At 43.8% G+C, this 20,573-nt stretch overlaps 1 protein-coding gene across 3 annotated transcripts in view; it reads left to right on the top strand.

Moving 5' to 3' along the window:
• The window catches only part of LOC119506436 (UDP-glucuronosyltransferase 3A2-like), a 30,846-nt gene extending 10,533 nt beyond the window's left edge, over positions 1-20,313 (top strand). The window contains exons 4-9 of one of the 3 annotated variants that reach the window (XM_037799482.1): positions 2,974-3,114; positions 3,908-4,022; positions 6,171-6,702; positions 7,900-8,131; positions 9,603-9,822; positions 19,110-20,313. In XM_037799482.1, coding sequence (XP_037655410.1) covers positions 3,024-3,114; positions 3,908-4,022; positions 6,171-6,702; positions 7,900-8,131; positions 9,603-9,822; positions 19,110-19,386 — 1,467 coding nt within the window. In that variant the 5' untranslated portion in view covers positions 2,974-3,023 and the 3' untranslated portion in view covers positions 19,387-20,313. The remainder of the gene's footprint in view (positions 1-2,973; positions 3,115-3,907; positions 4,023-6,170; positions 6,703-7,899; positions 8,132-9,602; positions 9,823-19,109) is intronic. The other 2 variants (XM_037799481.1, XM_037799483.1) reach the window with 2 other exon arrangements.
• Positions 20,314-20,573: the final 260 nt, after the last annotated feature.

Raw genomic sequence — 20,573 nt, 5'->3', positions numbered from 1 at the left:
CAGCTGAGGCACTGGGCCTTGTACACTGTATGGGGCCATGGCCCACCCCTTTTCCTTAGTTCCTTGGTGAATGTTGCTTGGCTTGAATGATTGTTTTATGTGGATCTCTTTGGAGGAGGATGTTCAAGGTCATGTCACGTCTGAGCTCCTGGAAATAGAGGCGGTTAAGAGCTTGCCTGCAGGGATTGTTTGCAATGCCTATGTTCCAATTTGCTAAGCTGCCAGAATGCAAAATACCAGAAATGGATTGACTTTTACAATGGGAGTTTATTAGGTCACAAATTTATAGTTCTAAGACCATAAAAATGTCCCAATTAAGGCATCAATGGGATGATACCTTCTCTAAAGAAAGGCTGATGGCATCTGGGGTCCCTCTGTCACATGGGAAGGCACATGGCTGGCTCTGCTGATCTTTCTCTCCCAGGGTTAGCTTCTGGTTTCCATTGCTTTCTCCAAAATGTCTCTGGGCTTCAGTCTTAGTTCTCTCTCAGCTCCTGTGTGCCCTTGCTTGTTTCTCCCAGGGCACTTCTCTCTAAGCATCTGGGGGTCCTCTCTTAGCTTCTCCAGGGCAAACTCTGGGCTTCATCTCTTAGCTTCTCTCCTGGTTATGATTTCAAAGCTGTCTCCAAAATGTTTTCTCTCTGAGCCTCTCTGAGCTCTGTTCAAAATGTCTCTGCCTTTGATACTCTCGTAGGGGACCCTAGTAAACTAAGACCACCTTGAATCAGTAGGGTCACATCTCCATGGAACTAATCTCTCAAAAAAATCCCATCCATAATTGGGTGAGTCACATCTCCATGGAAACAACCTCATCAAAAGATCTCACCCACAATAAGTCTGCACCCACAAAATTGAATTAAAAGAACATAGTCCTTTATGGGGTCATAACAGATTTAAATCAGCACAGACTGGGCTTCATACATAGCCCATCAGTAGCCAATAAAAGGTGCACTGTCACCTTTCAAAGGTGAAGGCGAACTGTGGCTGGGACACTGTTGAACTAGGCTCTGAACAGAAGTGTTCCCCGATGAATACTTGGAGGCAGTCAGTAATTTCAATAAGATTGGGTATAGGGCTTAGTGGATGGGACCATGCCATTAGGGTCACAGGGATTCTCTGGGAGGCACGATTCATTCTTTCTAGGTTTAAGAAGAGGCCAAATTGGGCTGTTAAATGGAGAAACGGTGGGGATAATCGCACCTTCTCTAAATAGGCCTTGTATAATGGGTTTTAAATACTGAAGGACCTGTTTTAATTTATTCTGGGCTGGTATAACAATTTTAATAGGTTGGGGCAGATCCTCAGGGTCCTGTTTTATTAAGCTTCTCATAAGTACCAAAGACATAATTTTATTTTAATTTATTATTTGTTAAGTCATGGTTTCCATGTTGACTATGGAATATTTTGCAACAATGGTCACTATGAACACGGAAAATTTAGTCCCACTGGTTTATGTGAAGTATACCCATTTGCCCTCTATTTTATATTTGGTAGATCACTAAGGGTATAGGGGGTATTACATCAGTTTGCTAAAGCTGCTAGAATGCAATATACCAGAAATGGATTGGCTTTTACAATGGGGATTTATCAACTTACAAATGTACAGTTTTAAGGCCATGAAAATGTCCAAATTAAGGCTTCAATAGGATGATAGCTTCTCTGAAAAAAGGCTGCTGGCCTCTTGGACATCTCTGTCACATGGGAAGGTACATGGCTGGTGCCTGCTGGTCCTTCTCTCCCAGGTTTCATTACTTTCAGCTTCTACCTTCAATGGCTTCCTCTCAGCTCCTCTGGAGGCTTTTTCTCTGTAAGCACTCTCTCATTTTCTTCTGGTGTGCCCTTTATCCTCTCATAAAGGGCTCCAGTAAAAGAATTAAGATCTGCCTTGAATGGGCTGGGTCACATCTGAATTGAAATAATCTAACAAAAAGGTCCCACCTACAACAGGTTTACAGTCATGGATTAAAAGTTCATGGCCTTTTCAGGTGTATATAAAAGCTCCAAATCAACGCAGGTAGGATCTCCAGGTTTAACTGTAACATGAGCCCCAGTAGTGGTTAAGGTCATGGAAGTTTGACAATTGGTGCATCTCAGCAGATGTTAAAGCTAATTTATAACCTGCAATATAGAGACATAAAAGCCAATTGGTACCTTTTATTTTCCTGTTATATAATTTTGTCAAGTACATTTTGGATTTCCAATTGCAGACCTCTGTTTTGTTTCCTGTTTCTCCTCCTTTTTTGTCCCTATCTTTCTCTCACTCTGTTTTTTCCTTTTGGTGGCTCCTGGATGTACTTCATTGGGGGGTGGGTGCTCGTATATATAAGTTTCTCCCTAGAGAGAGTCCCAAATCAGTACTGTCAGATATAGTGGCCTCCCCTATTGCAATTGTTGAGGGGCCTCAGGGGTGCCTTGGGTATTTTTCCCTATTACTATATGAATTGAAGTCTCTTAGTTGCAGAGGTATAGGCAGCAGCAGCCACAAAGGCTTTTCATAGGGTCCTCGTGCGCCATCTGCCGTTGGCAGTGAGGAACTCAGCACACCGCATGGTAACCGCTGTCCCTGTATGTTACACCCGGAGCGCTCTGTAGAATGGGGTCGAATCTGTTGAGACTAACAACCAGTGGTCGCAGGGAAAGGACACAGATTATGCTGGAATTGAGATATATGAGTCACTCTGAGACATACAGATTGGCCTGGGCAAGACGCAGGACCCAAGACCACTTTAAGGAGAGCCCATACTTCTGTCCCTAAATGCCAATTATTGAATCTTCTGACCTTACATTTAGGTTAAATGTGCATCAGAGGCTCAGTAGGACTTAGTAAATGCAGCACAAAGCTGCACAGTTCAAAGTGCCATGCCCAGCCAGCAGAGCCAGGTAGCTGGCCAAAGCGACAGAAAGAAGTCTTTGGTGGCAGTCTTTCCTACACATCCTCTTGCACGTATCACTTTTCATGTGTTTGCCTTGCAGGGGGTGGAATTTCCAACCACCCGTAATTTGGTTCACACGGTGTGAGACTGATGACAGCACACATACATCAAGCGGGTATAAAAAAGTTTAGTAGTCACACAACGAGGTCTTTTTTGGAGAGCAGGGCAGGCTTCCGAGCAGGTATGAAAATGGCTTGAGAGAGCAGGTAGAAAGGGACGACTTCCTTGAGTTTTTATTGCCGTTGCAGGTTGGGATGGGGTGAGGGTTCCTGCACTTGGGTCTGGACTTGCATAGCTTGAAATTCTCACAGATGCCCACGGAGGGAGCTCCTGGGCATTCTTACCAGTTTACCCAGATGGGTCCCTGAGGAAGAAGGGGGAGGTGGCGCTTCAGAGATGTTAACAAGCATAAAACATGGAGTCAGACTCTATTACACATAAGTGGTGAGAGAGCGGCCAAGCCGATATGACTGGGATGCTGTTTTTAATTTACCTTTTCTTACTTTTTGACTGAATTAAGCTATTTGCATGTATCACTTTAAAAAATGAAAACCAAGTTTTCTAAAACAGAAAGAGCATGGGATCTGGATTCAAACAGACCTGTACTTAAATACAAGCTCTACCACTCACTGTGTGTGTAACCTTAATAAATGATCTTAAACTCAATCAGCTTTTGTTTTATCGACTGTAATCCAGGACAAATAGCTCTTTCCTTAAAGGAAAGTTTTAAATGGAAGCTTCTACAACATTGATTAGAATAAGAGTGCCTGAATCTTTACAAGGTCTGAATAAATGTTATCTGATTGTATTATTGAATGAATGAGAAAGCAAACAAAAAAAATCTCCCCTCAAATATTCAAAAAACATTCAGATAAATAGAAAATTGAAATAAGCATACTTCTGTGTCATTATGGTAATGTTAATCCAGTTTATGTGACATATTTGACTTATTTCCCCCATTGATGTTTTCTTAGACTTTAAAGCGGAGGAAAAATCATACCAAATGATCACTTGGCATCCACCTGAAGATTATAAAAAAGAATTTACGAAGTGTTTTAATTTTTTTATGGAAGAAGCTTTGCATAGCAGGTAATTTCATTTTATTCTTTGATCCAAAGAGTCACTGTTTTAATGATACAAGTGAATGAAAGGATGCATGGATGCTTGTAGGGAAAGTAAGAGAAAGGGTTGGTTAGATGGATGAAATGATGAATGGATGAATGAATGGACAGATGGGTGAGTGGATGAATGTATGGATAGGTGGACGAATGGATGAATGGATGAATGAATGGACAGATGAATGAGTGGACGGATAAATGGAGGCATAGAGGGATAGATGATGGGTGGATTATTGGGATGAAGGAGCAGACAGGTTTCGTATGCCCAATTATCTGGTCCAGTGGCTGGAGGTTCTTCAGTATCTGGGTATTGTCCTTCTTCACTATAAGCATGATGGAATTTCTATAAAATTAGGCCTTCATTGAAACACTCCACCTACAACCTTTGTCTGTAATTTCCCCAGCACAGAAGTCCATTTAGACACTTCAAATTCTTGTTGTTGGTAGGGAAATGAGAGCCACCATTTCTCACTAATTTTTTCTCTGCTCTTTCCACATAGATCCATTCATGGGGGAAACTGTTATGAATATTGATTTTGCAGATGTTGAACCTCTGACTCCTTAAAGTTCTTTTCAAAAAGCAATTAACCCGGTACACAGTGAGATATGAGGCTGACTCCTTTTGCTTTCTCCTGCAATGCAAAGGAACAAGTAACAATTCCATTTTAGAAATAAGAGAAAAGATAAAAATCCATGCTTTTTTTTTTTTGCTAATTATAGTGCCCTAATCCCCTGCCTCTTTGCTAGAAAATTCTCCTCATTTTTCAAGGTCTTACTTAACTGCAACATTTTCCATAAAGCCTTTTCCCTTCACCCAAGCTGGGAAGACCACATTCCTTCCTCTATAAAACTGATCTAACCCATTCATTTCACATTTAGTCTATGTCATCTTGTGTTGTTAGTTATGTTTTAAAGGACATCCCCTGTCTCTTCTCCTCTTATCTGCTATTCAAAAGAACAGGAGCCGATAAGAGTATCTTCGTGAAATTTTTTCCCATTTATTAGCTTAACTTTAAACATTATCAATGAACTATTTTGAAGGAATTTGTTCAGTATTACTGAAATAACTGAAAAGATTTGGCAATCTTCTCTTTGTTATGTGAGATCTATAAAAATACAAAGCAGAGCACAATTTCAGCCAGTTACCCCCATTCTGGGACTTGAAGTTGATCCTAAAGACCAGGCAGAGAGAGATCTGCATGTCATTAATGAGGTCTCAGCCATGGGCCTTCTCGAACTGGGACTCCTTGGTGCAGTGGCATACGGGTTACAGGTGTCCTGGGTATGAGTACTGGTTCTTACAGTCCACCTGGTAGTGAAGGGCCCTAATTAGCCTCTGGCCAGGGCACCCTCATCTAATAACCTATTACACTGTACGAACAGGGTCATTTTCTATGCAGGCAAAGATGGGAAAGCACTGTAAGTAGAATGGTCCCTGGAATAGTGCCATAGACAAGAGTCTGAATGAAGGGATCAGTAAAGCTTTCACCTTATCCCCTCTGATTACCCATGTCTACATTGTTAACAGTGTGCTTTGAAACCAGCTCCTTCTTTAAATTGCTTAGGCCCTGGCATAAGAAGGTAGAATTCTCATTTTTAGCTGAGGTTTTAAGTTTTAATAGAATCATCAAAGAGTCCACTGGGTGAGGCGATCAGTCAAATGCAGAATCCATAGTGATAAAAAACCCTGTATCTTCAAAATTCATGTGACTCTGTCATCAAGTTACTTACACTGTTTGGCTGGAGAAACAAAGCAGCCGCTCCTACCACATCAGCAGGTTAAATGGAGCTTCAGAGAATTTGTCAAGTAGAGAGAGATCTTTGAGGTCTGCTAGAGCCAGAGGCAGCTCCTAGAGCTGAAGGTCCTTATGGCTTTGAAGGATTGTGTGGGATTTGGATTGGGGGAGGAAAAGGGTGGGGAGGAAGCCAGAACATTCCAGAGAGCTGAACCACCTGGACTTCAGTGACCAGAGCAGAGGGCATTTGTGGGACATCACCAAACCAGGTAGGCTGCTGCCAGACGTTCTCACTTCTCTTTACTTTGGGTACCAAGATTCTTTTATGTATTATGAAATTAATGCCTTCCATGAATATTTCTCTTTTATTCTCTTTCTTACAGAGTAACATTTGAAGACTTTTTATATTTTATGGCACAACTGGGGACTCAGTGCAATCTTTTTCTAAGGAGGAAGGATATCATAGATTCTCTGAAGAGTGAGAACTTTGACCTGGTGATAGTTGAAACTTTTGACTACTGTCCTTTACTGGTTGCTGAGAAGCTTGGGAAACCATTTGTGTCCATCTTTCCCACCACGTTTGGTGCAGTGGACTTTGGGCTACCTCAACCCATCTCTTATGTTCCAGTCTTTCGTTCTGTACTAACTGACCACATGGACTTTTGGGGCCGAGTGAAGAATTTTCTGATGTTCTTTGATTTTTCCATGAAGCAAAGGCAAATCCAGGCTCAGTATGATGATGCCATCAGGGAGCACTTCCCAGAAGGCTCTAGGCCAGTGTTGTCTCATCTTCTACTGAAAGTAGAGCTGTGGTTTGTTAACTCTGACTTTGCTCTTGAATTTGCTCGGCCCCTGCTTCCCAACACTGTTTATATTGGAGGCTTAACGGCCAAAGCTACTAAACCAGTACCGCAAGTAAGTAAAGCCTTAGCACTCAGTTGGATTTCATGTGGAGGCCCTCAGGGCAGAGACAGTGGCTACCACCTGCCAGTGGGATCCTGGGCCTGACATAGGGTGAGGCAGAAGAGGCATCAGAACACCTGTTTAAGGAGTCACTCCTACCATGTCAGCAGGTTAAGTGGAGCATCACAGAATTTGTCAAGTAGAGAGAGATCTTTGAGGTTTGCTAGAGCCAGAGGCAGGTCCTACAGATGAAGGCCCTTATTACTTTGAAGGATTTGGTAGGTTTTGGTTTAGGGGAGGAAAAACTTGGGGGTCAAGCAAGTACAGAGAGTGCCCTTATATAACCCTAGGGTTGGGAATCAAATGACAATGGTCCTTAAGAATTGCCTGGGAATGTTAGCATGATCATACTCAGGTCTGGGGTTGGGCCTGGGCATTGCCATTTTTTAAATGCTTCCCAGGTTGTTGTAATGTGTAGTCATTGTTGTGAACCACTAATAGAGCAAGAAGGATACAGATCAGTGACTGAGAATATCATGGACTACTGGAGCTAAGTGGCACAATGGGTGTGTGGGGAAAACAGTCTTACCTCATTCTTCCTCTGCTTCTTCTTGTGTCAGAGGTCTCCTCCCACCTTCTTCACCTCAGCCTCCAGAAGGTCCACCACCCACTCTGGGCCTCTGACCTTCCAACTTCCAACTCCTGGTAATTACCACCCTCTTGTCTGGCCTTGGAAATCTCCCAGATTGCCATGTCTCCTGTACCTTGAGTGGGTAGAGGGTAGATGGGAAGGAAGGTATTCCCAGTGTCCCAACTGCCCTCTCCCAAAACATCAATATGCCTGAGAGTTTGGGATCCAGAACTGTTAGTGCTGCGTTGTGCCATCAGCACCTCAGGTGGAATGTGAGCTTGTTTGGTGGCTGGTAAAACCCTCTCCACCCCTATTCCTGATTAAATAATATTATTTATATGGGAAAATGTGCACTGAGGTCTCAGAAAATTCACTTCTTGACCGTCTGGATGTAATGGACATGAACATGATGCAGGGACACTGAACTATACCAGGGGTGAAGAACACAGTTTCAGAGGGTGAGGAGAAGTCACTGAGGGGAGACTGTGTTTAGTAAGTGGCCTAACATTCAGTAGGTGGCCATCTTGGCTTTCACGAGAAACTCCATTGACTTCCTTCCTTTTGTCGCTTTGGTCCAGGACTTTGAGAACTTCATTGCCAAGTTTGGAGACTCTGGTTTTGTGCTTGTGGCCCTGGGCTCCTCGTCGAACAGTTATCAGACCCAGGAGGTCATCAAGGAGATGAATGGTGCCTTTGCTCAGCTCCCTCAAGGGGTGATATGGAAGTGTAAGCGTTCTAATTGGCCGAAAGATGTGAAATTGGCAGCAAATGTGAAAATCGAGGACTGGTTTCCTCAGAGTGACCTCCTGGGTAAGAGCTTCCAGGTTGCTTCTCTCTTTTCATTTCCATGTCTTTAGCATTCTCAGGGATCTGACCTCTAGTTGGGTAATCCTACCAGCACAGGAAGGAAGCAGCTGATAGCTAGAGGCAAGTCTCCTGAGGGCAGGAAAGGAGCAGCTGGCTGGAGGTTTGGGGAATCAGGTTTTGTCTCCAATGAGACCACAAGCCCAAATAGCCTTTCTATCCTGGAACTCCTGTTTGCATCCAGAAGTCATATGCATCATCATGTGACCTTGACCCCACTCCATTTGGCACTTAACGAAGTTGTTGAAGCACAATCCAAGACAATCTGTGAACCCAGAAAACACATAACAGGAGGCAAGTGCCAATGTTTCTGTAGCTTCCTGAGCACAAGTTCAGCCACAGGTCCTTACAGACCCCCTCCACCATACACATGCATATATACACATCCTCCTCATCTACTAAGGTTTGAATAACTCATACTTCCACAAATGTCTGTAGGATGTGCCAAAATATCTGAAAGTCAAGCTCAGAAACCACACAGCTGTCTATTGGGTTTATAGAATTTTCTGGTATCAGAATGCCTCACCCAAGGGCATTCCTAAGTGCCCAGTGCTGACTCTTGGAGACCGCTTACGGCCACAGCAACTACCTTCATCAGAGGCTCATAACCAAGATCATGGCACAGAATGACCTGAGTTATTTAAGTAACATATTCCTAATCCAGTCTCTGCAAATGTGCTTTACAAGGTCTGGGGTGGACCCATGATTCCCATTGTCAGAGTTCAGAAGACTCTGATGCACATCCTGGTTGACCGATGCAGGTCAAGATGAAATCTTCATTATCAACAATCATTTCATTTTGCTGTAAATAAGGGTGGGATGGAAAGGCAAGAACTAGAAATACTGAGTTTTGGGTTTCAGTTCCTGCTGTCAAGGGGCTTCTTATAGAATTGTGGAGACAACACACACAGACTTTTAAAGATGACAGTACAGGGTGAGTTTTCTGAGTGCCACAAGAGTTGTGATGTCAATGAATGTGTTAGGAATTCAAAGGAGATGGAAATTAGTGGGCAGTGAAGAGAGACAGAGACAGTGAGACACACAGAGAGAGCACAGGGGTGAGAGAGAAGCAAAGAGAGAGACAGGGAGGAGAGAGATGGCTGGATGTCTGGATGGGTGTATGGATGGGTCAATGGGTGGAATTACATGCCTTGCTTCACCTTCTTCTCTGCAGCTTTCCCTGAGCTCTTGGTCTTAGCTATGTTCTGGCTGAGCAGGGAGTCTCTATGCAGAGACAAGCCTTGGAATCCTGTATCTTGGAACATGCACCCTTGATGTATCCCAAGCAAAGTCATTATTTCCCTTGGCTCCAATATAGCTTGAGACCCCTGGGTGTTTTCTTTGGTTTTTGTTCCTCTATCTAGTGTCATGAAACCTTTCATCCTGAAATGTTCTGCTTTCTTCTTTTTTGCAACAGCTCACCCCAGCATCCGTCTTTTTGTCACCCATGGTGGACAGAATAGCATATTGGAGGCCATCCAACATGGCGTGCCCATGGTGGGGATTCCCTTCTTTGGAGACCAGGCTGAAAACATGCTACGAGTAGAAGCCAAAAACTTTGGCATCTCTATCCAGTTAAAGCAGCTCAAGGCAGAGACTTTGGCTCTCAAGATGAAACAAGTCATAGAAGACAAGAGGTATGCAGCTCTCTGGGCATGTGGTCACTTAGGCTGAAAGAAGGATTTCTTAGAATACCAAGGGCACTGATGGGCTCTCCCTCGTAATCCGGGAAGTGGAATAATAAGATGCGTATGACGCTAACACCTGACCTGTTTCTTCTGAGAACAGGACCAGATCAATTTAGGTTAGATGCTGAGAATAATGACCTATCTTAAGGGGTATGAGTGTCCAAACTATTGACACAGGCCTTTTTGAGAGGTCTTGCATTTTTGGGGTCCTTGTAGAAGAATTCTAACGGAGGCAGCAAGTTACCTTTTAGATCCCCAAATACAGAAGCTACTCCTCAATGCTGGGCCTTTGCCCTTGTTCTCCCTTGGAACATTCCTTCCCTTCTTTTTCCATGAGTGGCTCTTAGATGACATTCAGGTCTCATCTCCAATGTCACCTGCTCAGAGAGGCCTCTCTGACCATCCTAAAGAGTTTTCTCTCCTGTCTACACCAATTATAAAAGAATATTTCCTTCTTAATACTTATCAGGCTCTGTAATTGCCTCATATATTTATGTTTTTGTTTATTGACATTAAGATTAAGCTCCATGAGGACAGCACCGAATCTTGTTTTCCACTGTGTTCCCAGTGCCAGCACAGGGCTACCTCCTAGTGAGTGGTTGAGGAATTCCTCTTAAGTGAGTCAATAAAAGGAGCCAGGTGATCTCAAGGTAACTGTTCATCCCGCACAACGATTTTAATCTGAAGAGAAAAAAATATTTTTTTTCTGTCTTATAACTACAAATAACTTATTAGTGTTGGAAAGGCACAAAACGTGAATCAGACCTCAATGCTTAACATGTTATAGGAAACACAGCAAAACGTTTTTTGCTGGATGACTGAAAAACAACCACACAGCAGGGGTTTCTTAGCCTGAGAATCATGGTCAAACTTCAGGGGTCTGTTAACCCTGGAAATTTTGTATATGTTTGCTAAGTTATATATTGGCATTGTTTGTTTTCTGAAAAATGGGGTGGTAGCTTTCATAGGATCCTCAAATTGTCTGAGATCCTAGGATGCCAAGAACTGCTGCCTCCCTGAAGGAGTTATTCTGGTCTGGGTCTACCAGACATTTACCAGCTCCAGGGCTGGCTACATAATATGAGGATCCTGATGCAAAATAATGTTAACACCCATTGTTCAAAGGTTATTAAGAATTTCAGGATGGCTACAGCAGAGAATTAGGCCAAGCAATTGGTCCTTCTATGCAGTGGTCCTTGTGCAGGTCTCAGCTCGTGAGGCTGGCTGTGGTCAGCAGTTAGAAGCTTTGGTGGTGCAGGGAGTGCAGGCCTCTTCCTGAGAGCCTGGGAGTCCCCAGGGTCACTTTTGTCTCTTCCCAGTGCCTGGCACAAAGAAGGTGTACAATATATAAATAATATGAGAAGTGCATTGTATATGTTTTTCTAGGTGTATCATAAGCCTCCTTGGCTTAGTCATTTGTTTATAGTTTACCAGTTTTAGCATTGAGTATGGATCTTTGAATGTAAGTATCTGTGATAGTTAAGCTCACCTGTCAACTTGGCCTGTGATTGTGTCCAGTTGTCTGGTCAAGCAAGCACTGGCCTAACTGTTACTGCAAGGACATTTGTGGCTGGTTTATTAAATCATCAGTCAATTGGCTGAAGCTGTGACTGATTACATCAACGAAGGGTGTGTCTTCCGCAATGAGAGAATTCAATCAGCTGGATTTAATCCTGTCAGTTGAAAACTTTTAAGGGAGAAAGAGAGAGAAACTTTACTGCTCTTTTGGCTAGCCAGTGTCTCCTGAGGAGTTCATCAAACCCCTTCACTGGAGTTGCCAGTTTGCTGCCTGCTGTACGGAATTTGAACTCATGCATTCCCACAATTGTGGGAGACAATTTTAAAAAACCTTGTATTTACAGATATCTCTTGTTGGTTCTGTTTCCCTAGAGAACCCTAACTGATACAACTTGGTACCGGGAGTGCTTCTTGAGAAATAGAATCTTAAAATGGGCATTTACAGTTGGCTTTCTACTTTGGTTAAATTCAAAGGCCCTAATAATCAAGATGACACTGACAACCCATGGTGTGAGTTGGTAACGGAGATACGCAAAACATCACCATTTGGTTCTCCTAATCATACTCTTGTATGAAGCAAGGCTCTGGGTGACAGTGATTTTGACATCTTAACAGAATTTTATGGAGTTAAGAGGTATAATCATGGCTGGTTGCTCTTAGATATGCTGGATAAAGTTATAAGAGAAAGGGATGAGCTAAAGGCTTTATATTTTAAACTTAAGCACCATGTGACAGATGGAAAGGTTTCTAAGCATGCCCTGAAAGAAAATATTATTTCCTGTGGCCACAGACTTGAGATGTCTGAAAACCAGACCCAGAGTCTCATTGTACGAGTAGCAGACTTACAACATAAACTAAAATCTCAACCTCACGGGGTGTCTGCTGTTAAAGTAAAGGCATTGATTGGAAAAGAATGGGATCCTGAAACTTGGGATGGGGACATATGGATTGATAATGGCAGTGAGGACATTGGAACCCAAGATTCTGCTGAGTCTTTGCTAGACGTATCTGTAATGGTCTGCCCTGAGAAACAGCCCCCACATCTCCAGTCTTCCCTGAGGAGCCTGCCATCCAACCTCCACCTAAAGAGTTTAACACTTTAGTGCCTGCTAAACCTATAATCACCTCCCCAGGGGAAACAGCCTTCACTCCTCTGTCTGGAGAGATTAATCCTGTTTCACAAGATGAAACTGCAATGGAATGTCCTGAGATAAATGGCTTGAGGGATACTTCTAATTCTTTTCACAACCCACCCCCACCACCAGTCTTTGCTTCAAGACCTATAACCAGACTAAAGTCCCAACAGGCCCTGAAGGGTGAGGTACAAAGTGTGACCCATGAGGAAGTACGCTATACTCCAAAAGAACTGTATGAGTTTTCCAATTTATATAGACAGAAATCAGGGGAATATGTGTGGGAATGGATATTAACGGTGAGGGATAATGGTGGAAGGAATATAAAATTGAATCAGGCTGAATTTTTTGATATGGGCCCACTAAGCAGAGATTCTGCATTCAGTGTTCTGGCTTGGGGGCTTAGGAAGGGCATTAACAGTTTGGGTGCTTGGTTGAAACATGGATCAAATGGTGGCTGACATTACCTGAAGTTGAAATGCCAGAACTGCCTTGGTATAATGCAGAGGAGGGGATTCAAAGGCTAAGAGAGATTGGAACGTTAGAGTGAATTTATCACAGAAGACCTGCTCACACATTCCTGGAATGTCCAGAGGATATACCTTTTTACCAGGACTATGAGGAATAAATTTGTGAGACTAGTTCCATCATTCCTGAAGAGCTCTGTAGTCACCCTTCTCTGTAGGTCAGATATTACTGTAAGAACTGTCATCACTGAGTTGGAATCCTGTTCTAGTTTGCTAATGCTGCGGAATGCAAAACACCAGAGACATATTGGCTTTTATAAAAAGGAGGTTTATTTGGCTACACAGTTACAGTCTTAAGGCCATAAAGTGTCCAAGGTAACACATCAGTAATCAGGTACTGTGCCGGTTTGAATGTATTATGTCCCCCAGAAAAAGCCATATTCTTTGGTGCAATCTTGTGGGGCAGACAGAATAGTGGGGATTAAGTTGGAATGTTCGGATTAGGTTGTTTGCATGGAGATGTGCCCCACCCAGTTGTGGGAGGTGACTCTGGTGGGATACTCCCATGGAGGTGTGGCCCCACCCATTCGGGGTGGGCCTTGATCAGTGGAGCCATATTAATGAGCTGGCTCAAGGAGAGGAAACGGAGTGCAGCTGTGAGTGATGTTTTGAAGAAGAGCAAGCTTGCTAGAGAGGAATGTCCTGGGAGAAAGCCATTTTGAAACCAGAACTTTGGAGCAGATGCCAGCCACATGCCTTCCCAGCTAACAGAGGTTTCCCGGACGCCATTGGCCATCCTCCAGTGAAGGTACCTGATTACTGATGTGTTCCCTTGGACACTTTATGGCCTTAAGACTGTAACTGTGTAGCAAAATAAACCCCCGTTTTATAAAAGCCTATCCATCTCTGGTGTTTTGCATTCCGCAGCATTAGCAAACTAGAACAGGTACCTTCACTGCTCCAAAGGTCTGGTTTCAAAATGGCTTTCTTCCAGGACGTTCTGGCAAGCTTGCTCCTCTTCAGAACGTCACTCACAGCTGCACTAAGTTCCTTCTCTTTGAGTCAGCTCATTTACATGGCTCCACTGATCAAGGCCCACCCTCAATGGGTGGGGCCATGCCTCCATGGGAACATCTGATCAGAGTCATCACCCACAGCTGGGTGGGGCACATTCCAAGCAAATCTAATCAGCACCAAAATGTCTGCCCCACAAGACTACATCAAAGATAATGGCATTTGGGGGACACAGTACATTCAAACCGGCACAAATCCTTAAACACAATGGGGATAATTGGATCCCGAGTGGGCAGAAGCCATGTGGCAGCAGTGACTCGCCAAAGAAAAGGTGGATGTGGCTACCATAATGGAAAACAGGCTCAAAGCAGCAGTCAAAATAATCTGACTCTCAGAGACTTATTGTGTTGACTGGTAGATCATGGAGCACCTAGAAGTAATGGGCAGTCTTCTAAATTCTTGTTTGAGCTAAATAAGCAGAAGAATTCTAGGTCAAGTGAACAAAAGTCTCCCTTGAATTACAAAAACAGAGTCCTGACCCCTTAATCAATTCCCAGACTTGAGACAGTTTACAGACCCAGAGCCCCTTGTAAGAAGGGAAGGCCGGGTACCCTTGGGGAAGGACCCTGTTACACTGCCAAAAATTTATACTGTTAATCTTCCTCCCATCCTTCCCCAGGAGGACCTATGGCCTTTTACCAGGGTAACTGTGCCTTGGGGAAAAGGAAATGATCAGATATTTGGGGGATTATTAGACACTGATTCAGAAGTGACATTAATTCCAGGAGACCCAAATGTCACTCTGGTCTACCAGTCAGTGTTGGGGGCTTATAGAGGTCAGGTGATCAATGGGGTTTTTGCTCAGGTTCATCTCACATTGGGTCCAGTGGATCCCCAGACCCATTCTGTAGTCATTTCCCCAGCTCTGGAATGCGTAATTGGAATAGACATACTCAGCAACTGGCAGAATCCTCACATTGGTTCCCTAACTTGTGTAGTGAAGGCTATTATGGTAGGAAAGGCCAAGTGGAAGTCACTAGAACTGCCCCTGCCTAGCAAAATAACAAACCAGAATGAATACCAGATTCCTGGAGGGATTGCAGAGGTTAATGCCACTCTTAAGGACTTGAAGGATGTGGGGGGGGGGGGATGATATCCCACCACATCCCCATTCAACTCTCCTCTTCAGCCTATGCAGAAAACAGATGGGTCTTGGAGGATAACAGTGGTTTATTATAAGCTTAACCAGGTGGTGACTCCAATTGCAGCTGCTGTTCCAGATGTGGTATCATTGCTTGAGCAAATCAGCACATCCCCTGGTACCTGGTATGCAGCTATTGAGCTGGCAAATGCTTTTTTCTCAATAGCTGTTAGTAAGGACCATCAGAAACAGTTGCCATTCAGCTGGCAAGGCCACCTACTTTCATTGTGCTACCTCAGGGGTATATCAATTCTTCAGGCTATGTCATAATATTTTCCACAGGGATCTTGATCATTTCTCCCTCCCACAAGACATCACACTGGTCCATTATATTGATGATATCATGTTGATTGGACCTAGTGAGCAAGAAGTAGCAATTACTTTAGATTTGCTTGTAAGGTATTTGTGTGACAGAAAATGGGAGATAAATCCAACAAAAATACAGGGGCCTTCCACCTCAGTAAAATTTCTAGGTGTCCAGTGGTGTGGGGCATGTCTAGATATCCCTTCTAAGGTGAAGGATAAGCTGTTGCATCTGGCCTCTCCTATGACCAAAAAAGAAGCACAATGGTTAGTTGGCCTCTTTGGATTTTGGAGACAACATATTCCTCATTTGGGTGTGCTACTCTGGCACATTTACCTAGTCTCCAGAAAAGCTTCTAGTTTTGAGTGGGGACCAGAACAAGATGAGGCTCTGTGACCGTTCCAGGCTGTTGTGCAAGCTGCTCTGCCATTTGGACCATATGATCCAGCTGATCCATGGTGATGGAAGTGTCAGTGGCAAATAGAGATGCTGTTTGAGGACTTTGGCAGGCTTCCATAGGAGAATCACAACACAGGCCCTTAGGATTTTGAAGTAAAGCCTTACCATCCTCTGCAGATAACTACTCTCCATTTGTGAAACAGCTTTTGGCCTGGTATTAGGCCTTAGTAGAGACAGAATGCTTAATCATGGGCTACCAAGTTACCATGAGACCTGAGTTACTTATCATGAGTTAGGTGTTGTCTGGCTCACCAAGCCATAAAGTTGTGCATGCACAGCAGCACTCCATCATAAAATGGAAATGGTATACACGGGATAGAGCTTGAGTGGGTCCTGAAGGCAAAAGTAAGTTATATGAGGAAGTGGCCCAAATGTCCATGGCCCACACTCTTTCCACCTTTTTTCTTTCCCAGCCCACAGCTATGGCCTATTGGGAAGTTCCTTATAGTCAGTTGATTGAAGAAGAGAAAACTCAGGCCTAGTTTACAGATGGTTCTGTATGATATGCAGGCACCACCAGCAAGTGGACAGCTACAGTACTGTGGCCCCTTTCTGGCATGTCTCTGAAGGACAGTGGTGAGAGGAATCCTCCCAGTGGGCAGAACTTCAAGCAGTGCACCTGGTTGTTCATTTTGCTTGGAAGGAGAACTGGCCAGAGGTGCATTTGTATACTGATTTATGGGCTGTTGTTAATGGTTTGGCTGGATGGTCAGGGACTTGGAAGGAAAATGATTAAAAAATTGGTGACATGGAAGTCTGAGGAAGAGGTATGTGGATAAACCTTTCTGAGTGGGCAAAGGACATGAAGGTATTTGTGTCCCATGTGAATGCTCACCAGAAGGTGATTTCAGCAGAGGAAGATTTTTTCTTTTAATAATCAAGTGGATAAGATGACCCATTCAGTGGATTCCAGTCAGCCTCTTTCTCCAGCTGCTCCTGTCATTGCCCAGTGGACAAAGTGGTCATGGTGGTAGGGATGGCGGTTGTGCATGGACTCAGCAACATGGACTTCCACTCACCAAAGCTGATTTGGCCACAGCACTGCTGAGTGCCCAATCTGCCAGCAGCAGAGACCCACACTCAGTCCCTGATATGGCACCATTCCCAAGGTGATCAGCTGCTACCTTGTGGCAGGTTGATTACATTGGACCACTTCCATCATGAAAGGGGCAGCAATTTGTTCCCACTGGAATAGACACACACTCTGGATATGGGTTTGCCTTCCCTACACTCAATGCTTCTGCCAAAACTACCATCCATGGACTTACGGAATATCTTATCCACTATTATGGTATTCCACATAGCATTGCTTCTGACCAAGGAACCCACTTCACAGCGAATGAAGTGTGGGAATGGGCACATGCTCCTGGAATTCTCTGGTCTTACCATGTTCCCCATCATCCAGAGGCAGCTGGGTTTGTAGAATGCTGGAATGGCCTGTTGAAGACTCAATTATGGTGCCAACTAGGTGGCAGTACCTTGCAGGGCTGAGGCAGTGTTCTCCAGGAGGCTGTGTATGCTCTGAATCAGCATCCACTCTATGGTGCTATTTCTTCCATAGCCAGGATTCATGGGTCCAGGAATCAAGGTGGAAACAGGAGTGGCATCACTCACTTTCACTCCTAGTGATCCACTAGGAAAATTTTTGCTTCCTGTCCCTACAACCTTAAGTTCTGCTGGTCTGCAAGTCTTAGTTCCAAAAGGAGGAGTGCTTCCACCAAGGAGACACAACAATAATTCCATTGAATTGGAAGTTAAGACTGCCACCTGTCCACTTTGGGCTTCTCATGTCTCTGAATCAACAGACAAGGAAGGGGATTACTATATTGGCTGGGGTGATTGATCCTGACTATCAAGGGGAGATAGCAGTGCAACTATACAATGGAGGTAAAGAATAGATTCCCTGGAATGCAGAAGATCCCCTAGGGCTTCTCTTAGTACTACCATGCCCTGTGATTAAATTCAGTGGAAAACTGCAACAACCCAATCCAGCAGGACTACCAATAGCCAAGAAACTTCAAGAATGAAGGTTGGGTCACCCCACCAGGCAAAGAACCGTGGCCAGCTGAAGTGCTTGATGAGGGTAAAGGGAACATGGAATGGATAGTGAAAGAAGATTGTGATAAATATGAACTACGACCACATGACCAGTTATAGAAACGAGGACTATGATGGCGTGAGTATTTCCTCCTTGTTTTGAGTATGTTTGCATTTGTCCATAAAGCAAATATCTTTGTTTTCTTCTCTAGCTTATCCCCTTATTGTATGATATAAGCTGTATTGTTCATGTTGCAGTATTTAAGTTAAAGGAAATCAAGTTTAAGAGTCAATGTCACCCAAGGACTTTCACCTATTTTGGAAAGATTCAGTGTGTTTCCGGTTGCACACAGGACAGCTGAGTATTGTTAGGCCAAATGTATGTCTGTATTGTGTTCTACTTAGAGATAAAGTATTGTTTAAGGTGATGTGTGTAACTGCCAAGTTGACAAGGGGTGGACTGTGATGGTTAGGTTCATGTGTCAACTTGGCCAGGTGATGGTGCCCACGTGTCTCATCAAGCAAGAACTGGCCTAACCATTACTGCAAGGACATTTGTGGCTGGTTAATAAACCAGAAAGCTGGTTTATTAAATCATCAGTCAGTTGGCTGCAGCTGTGACTGATTACATCCATGAAGGGTGTGTCTTCCACAATGAGAGAATTCAATCAGGTGGATTTAATCCAGTCAGTTCAAGACTTTTAGGGAGAAAAAGAGAGGGCCTTTGCTTCTTCTTAGGCTAGCCAGCAAAGCATTTCCTGAGGAGTTCATTGAACACCTTCATTGGAGTTGCCAGCTTGCTGCCTGCCCTAAGGAATTTGGACTTGTGCATCCTGCCCTACGAAATTTGGATCATGCATCACCACAGTTGTGTGAGACACTTTCATAAAACTTATATTTACAGATATCTCTTGTTGGTTCTGTTTCCCTAGAGAACCCTAACTAAAACAGTATCTTAATTGAACTTTCAAGGGACCCAGTTAGAGGGTGGCAAGGCCAGGCTGGTCACTTTTCCTTGAAAATCAGTTTTTTTCTGAGCTCACCCACTCTAAGTCTTCTGAGTCCATTTCAGTAATGTCCCCACCCTTCTTCTTCATCAACAGGTTCAAATCTGCAGCCGTGGCTGCCAGCATCATCAGGAGCTCCCACCCACTGACCCCCTCCCAGCGGCTGGTGGGCTGGATCAACCACATCCTCCAGACAGGGGATGGGGCGCACCTCAAGCCTTATGCCTTCCAGCAGCCATGGCATGAGCAGTACTTGCTTGACGTCTTGTCATTCCTGCTGGCAGTCACTCTGGGTTCCTTGTGGCTTTGTGGAAAGCTGCTGGGCATGGTGGCCAGGTGGCTGTGTGGGGCCAGGAAACTGAAGCAGACGTGATGTGGATGCATCTGAGGGCTGGATGTGTTGGGCAGTTTCCCCCCACCACAGGCCACTCCTGGCTTCCTCCCCATCATCTCCACTTGCTGGTTTTCCTGAAAATTGTTCTTTACTCTTTTCTGCCTCTGTTCAGAAATCTTTATGCTGCCCTCTCCCCTTCTTGATTTCCCCGTGTGGGAATTGGGCCACCTCTACTCACATATAAAGCCTTCACCAGCCAGCACTAGCTTCCTCCTCTCTCCTGTTTCCTAGGCTCAGGTCTCTGACAATCTCATCCTCTCTGTGCGGGTGACTTCTCAGTCTCTTTCCCCCATTTTTCCTTCTATCACTTTTAATAAATATATACTATATTAGGCAAATTCTCCATTTTTGTTGAACCAGTTGCCTTTGATTGTAAGTTCTTCTCAAAGCTCAGGAAGCCTGTTCTCCCAGGTGCATTTGGGGGAGAGACAGCCCTTTCCAGGACTGCACATTTGATCCCTCCCTGAGTCCCCTCCTGCAGGGAACACCTTCTTGGCTGGCCAGGCCTGGAGCCTGCAGGTTGGTCAATGGCTGATGCTGCTTTTGCTTCCCACTCTTCACGTTCCCTTCTAAAGATTCCCACTTTTATAAATGGAGTAATGAGAACATCAGATGGATAACTGGGAACCTAAAAGTAAGGTTTTTGGGGCCTCAGGTATCAGTGGTCATGGAAGTTTCTAAGACTTTCTTGATTTAGGAGAAATTCCATCTCCCCTACTCCACCTGCCAAAGAGTATCCTTACATATCCCTATATTTGGTAAATCTTTAGGAGTTTGCATTCAGCCACCAGTATCAGAAACCCAAAATAGTGTGACTAAAACACTTCAGGTTTTTTTAATCATATTTTTTTAAGTTGTAGAATATAACATATATACATAGATGTGATAACTTTCCAAGTGCAATTTAACAAGTAGAGAGCAAATTTCAAAGAATATTATGGGTTACACTTCCACAGTTTCATTTATTTCCTTATTGTGAAATATAACATATATACAAAAAAATAATATCTTTCAAAGTATGATTTAGCAAGTAGTTGCATAGGAAATTTCCAAAGTTGTTATGAGTTACAGTACCATAGTTTCGGTTTTTTCCTTATTGTGAAATGTAACATATATTCAGCAAGGTGATAGCTTTCAAATTGTAATTTGATGAGTAACTATAGAAC

Source organism: Choloepus didactylus, chromosome 11 (assembly GCF_015220235.1).
Source record: "Choloepus didactylus isolate mChoDid1 chromosome 11, mChoDid1.pri, whole genome shotgun sequence".
Classification (NCBI taxonomy): domain Eukaryota; kingdom Metazoa; phylum Chordata; class Mammalia; order Pilosa; family Megalonychidae; genus Choloepus; species Choloepus didactylus.
The sequence above is the reverse complement of the archived record's forward strand: the minus strand, read 5'-3'. Positions and strand labels throughout refer to the sequence as shown.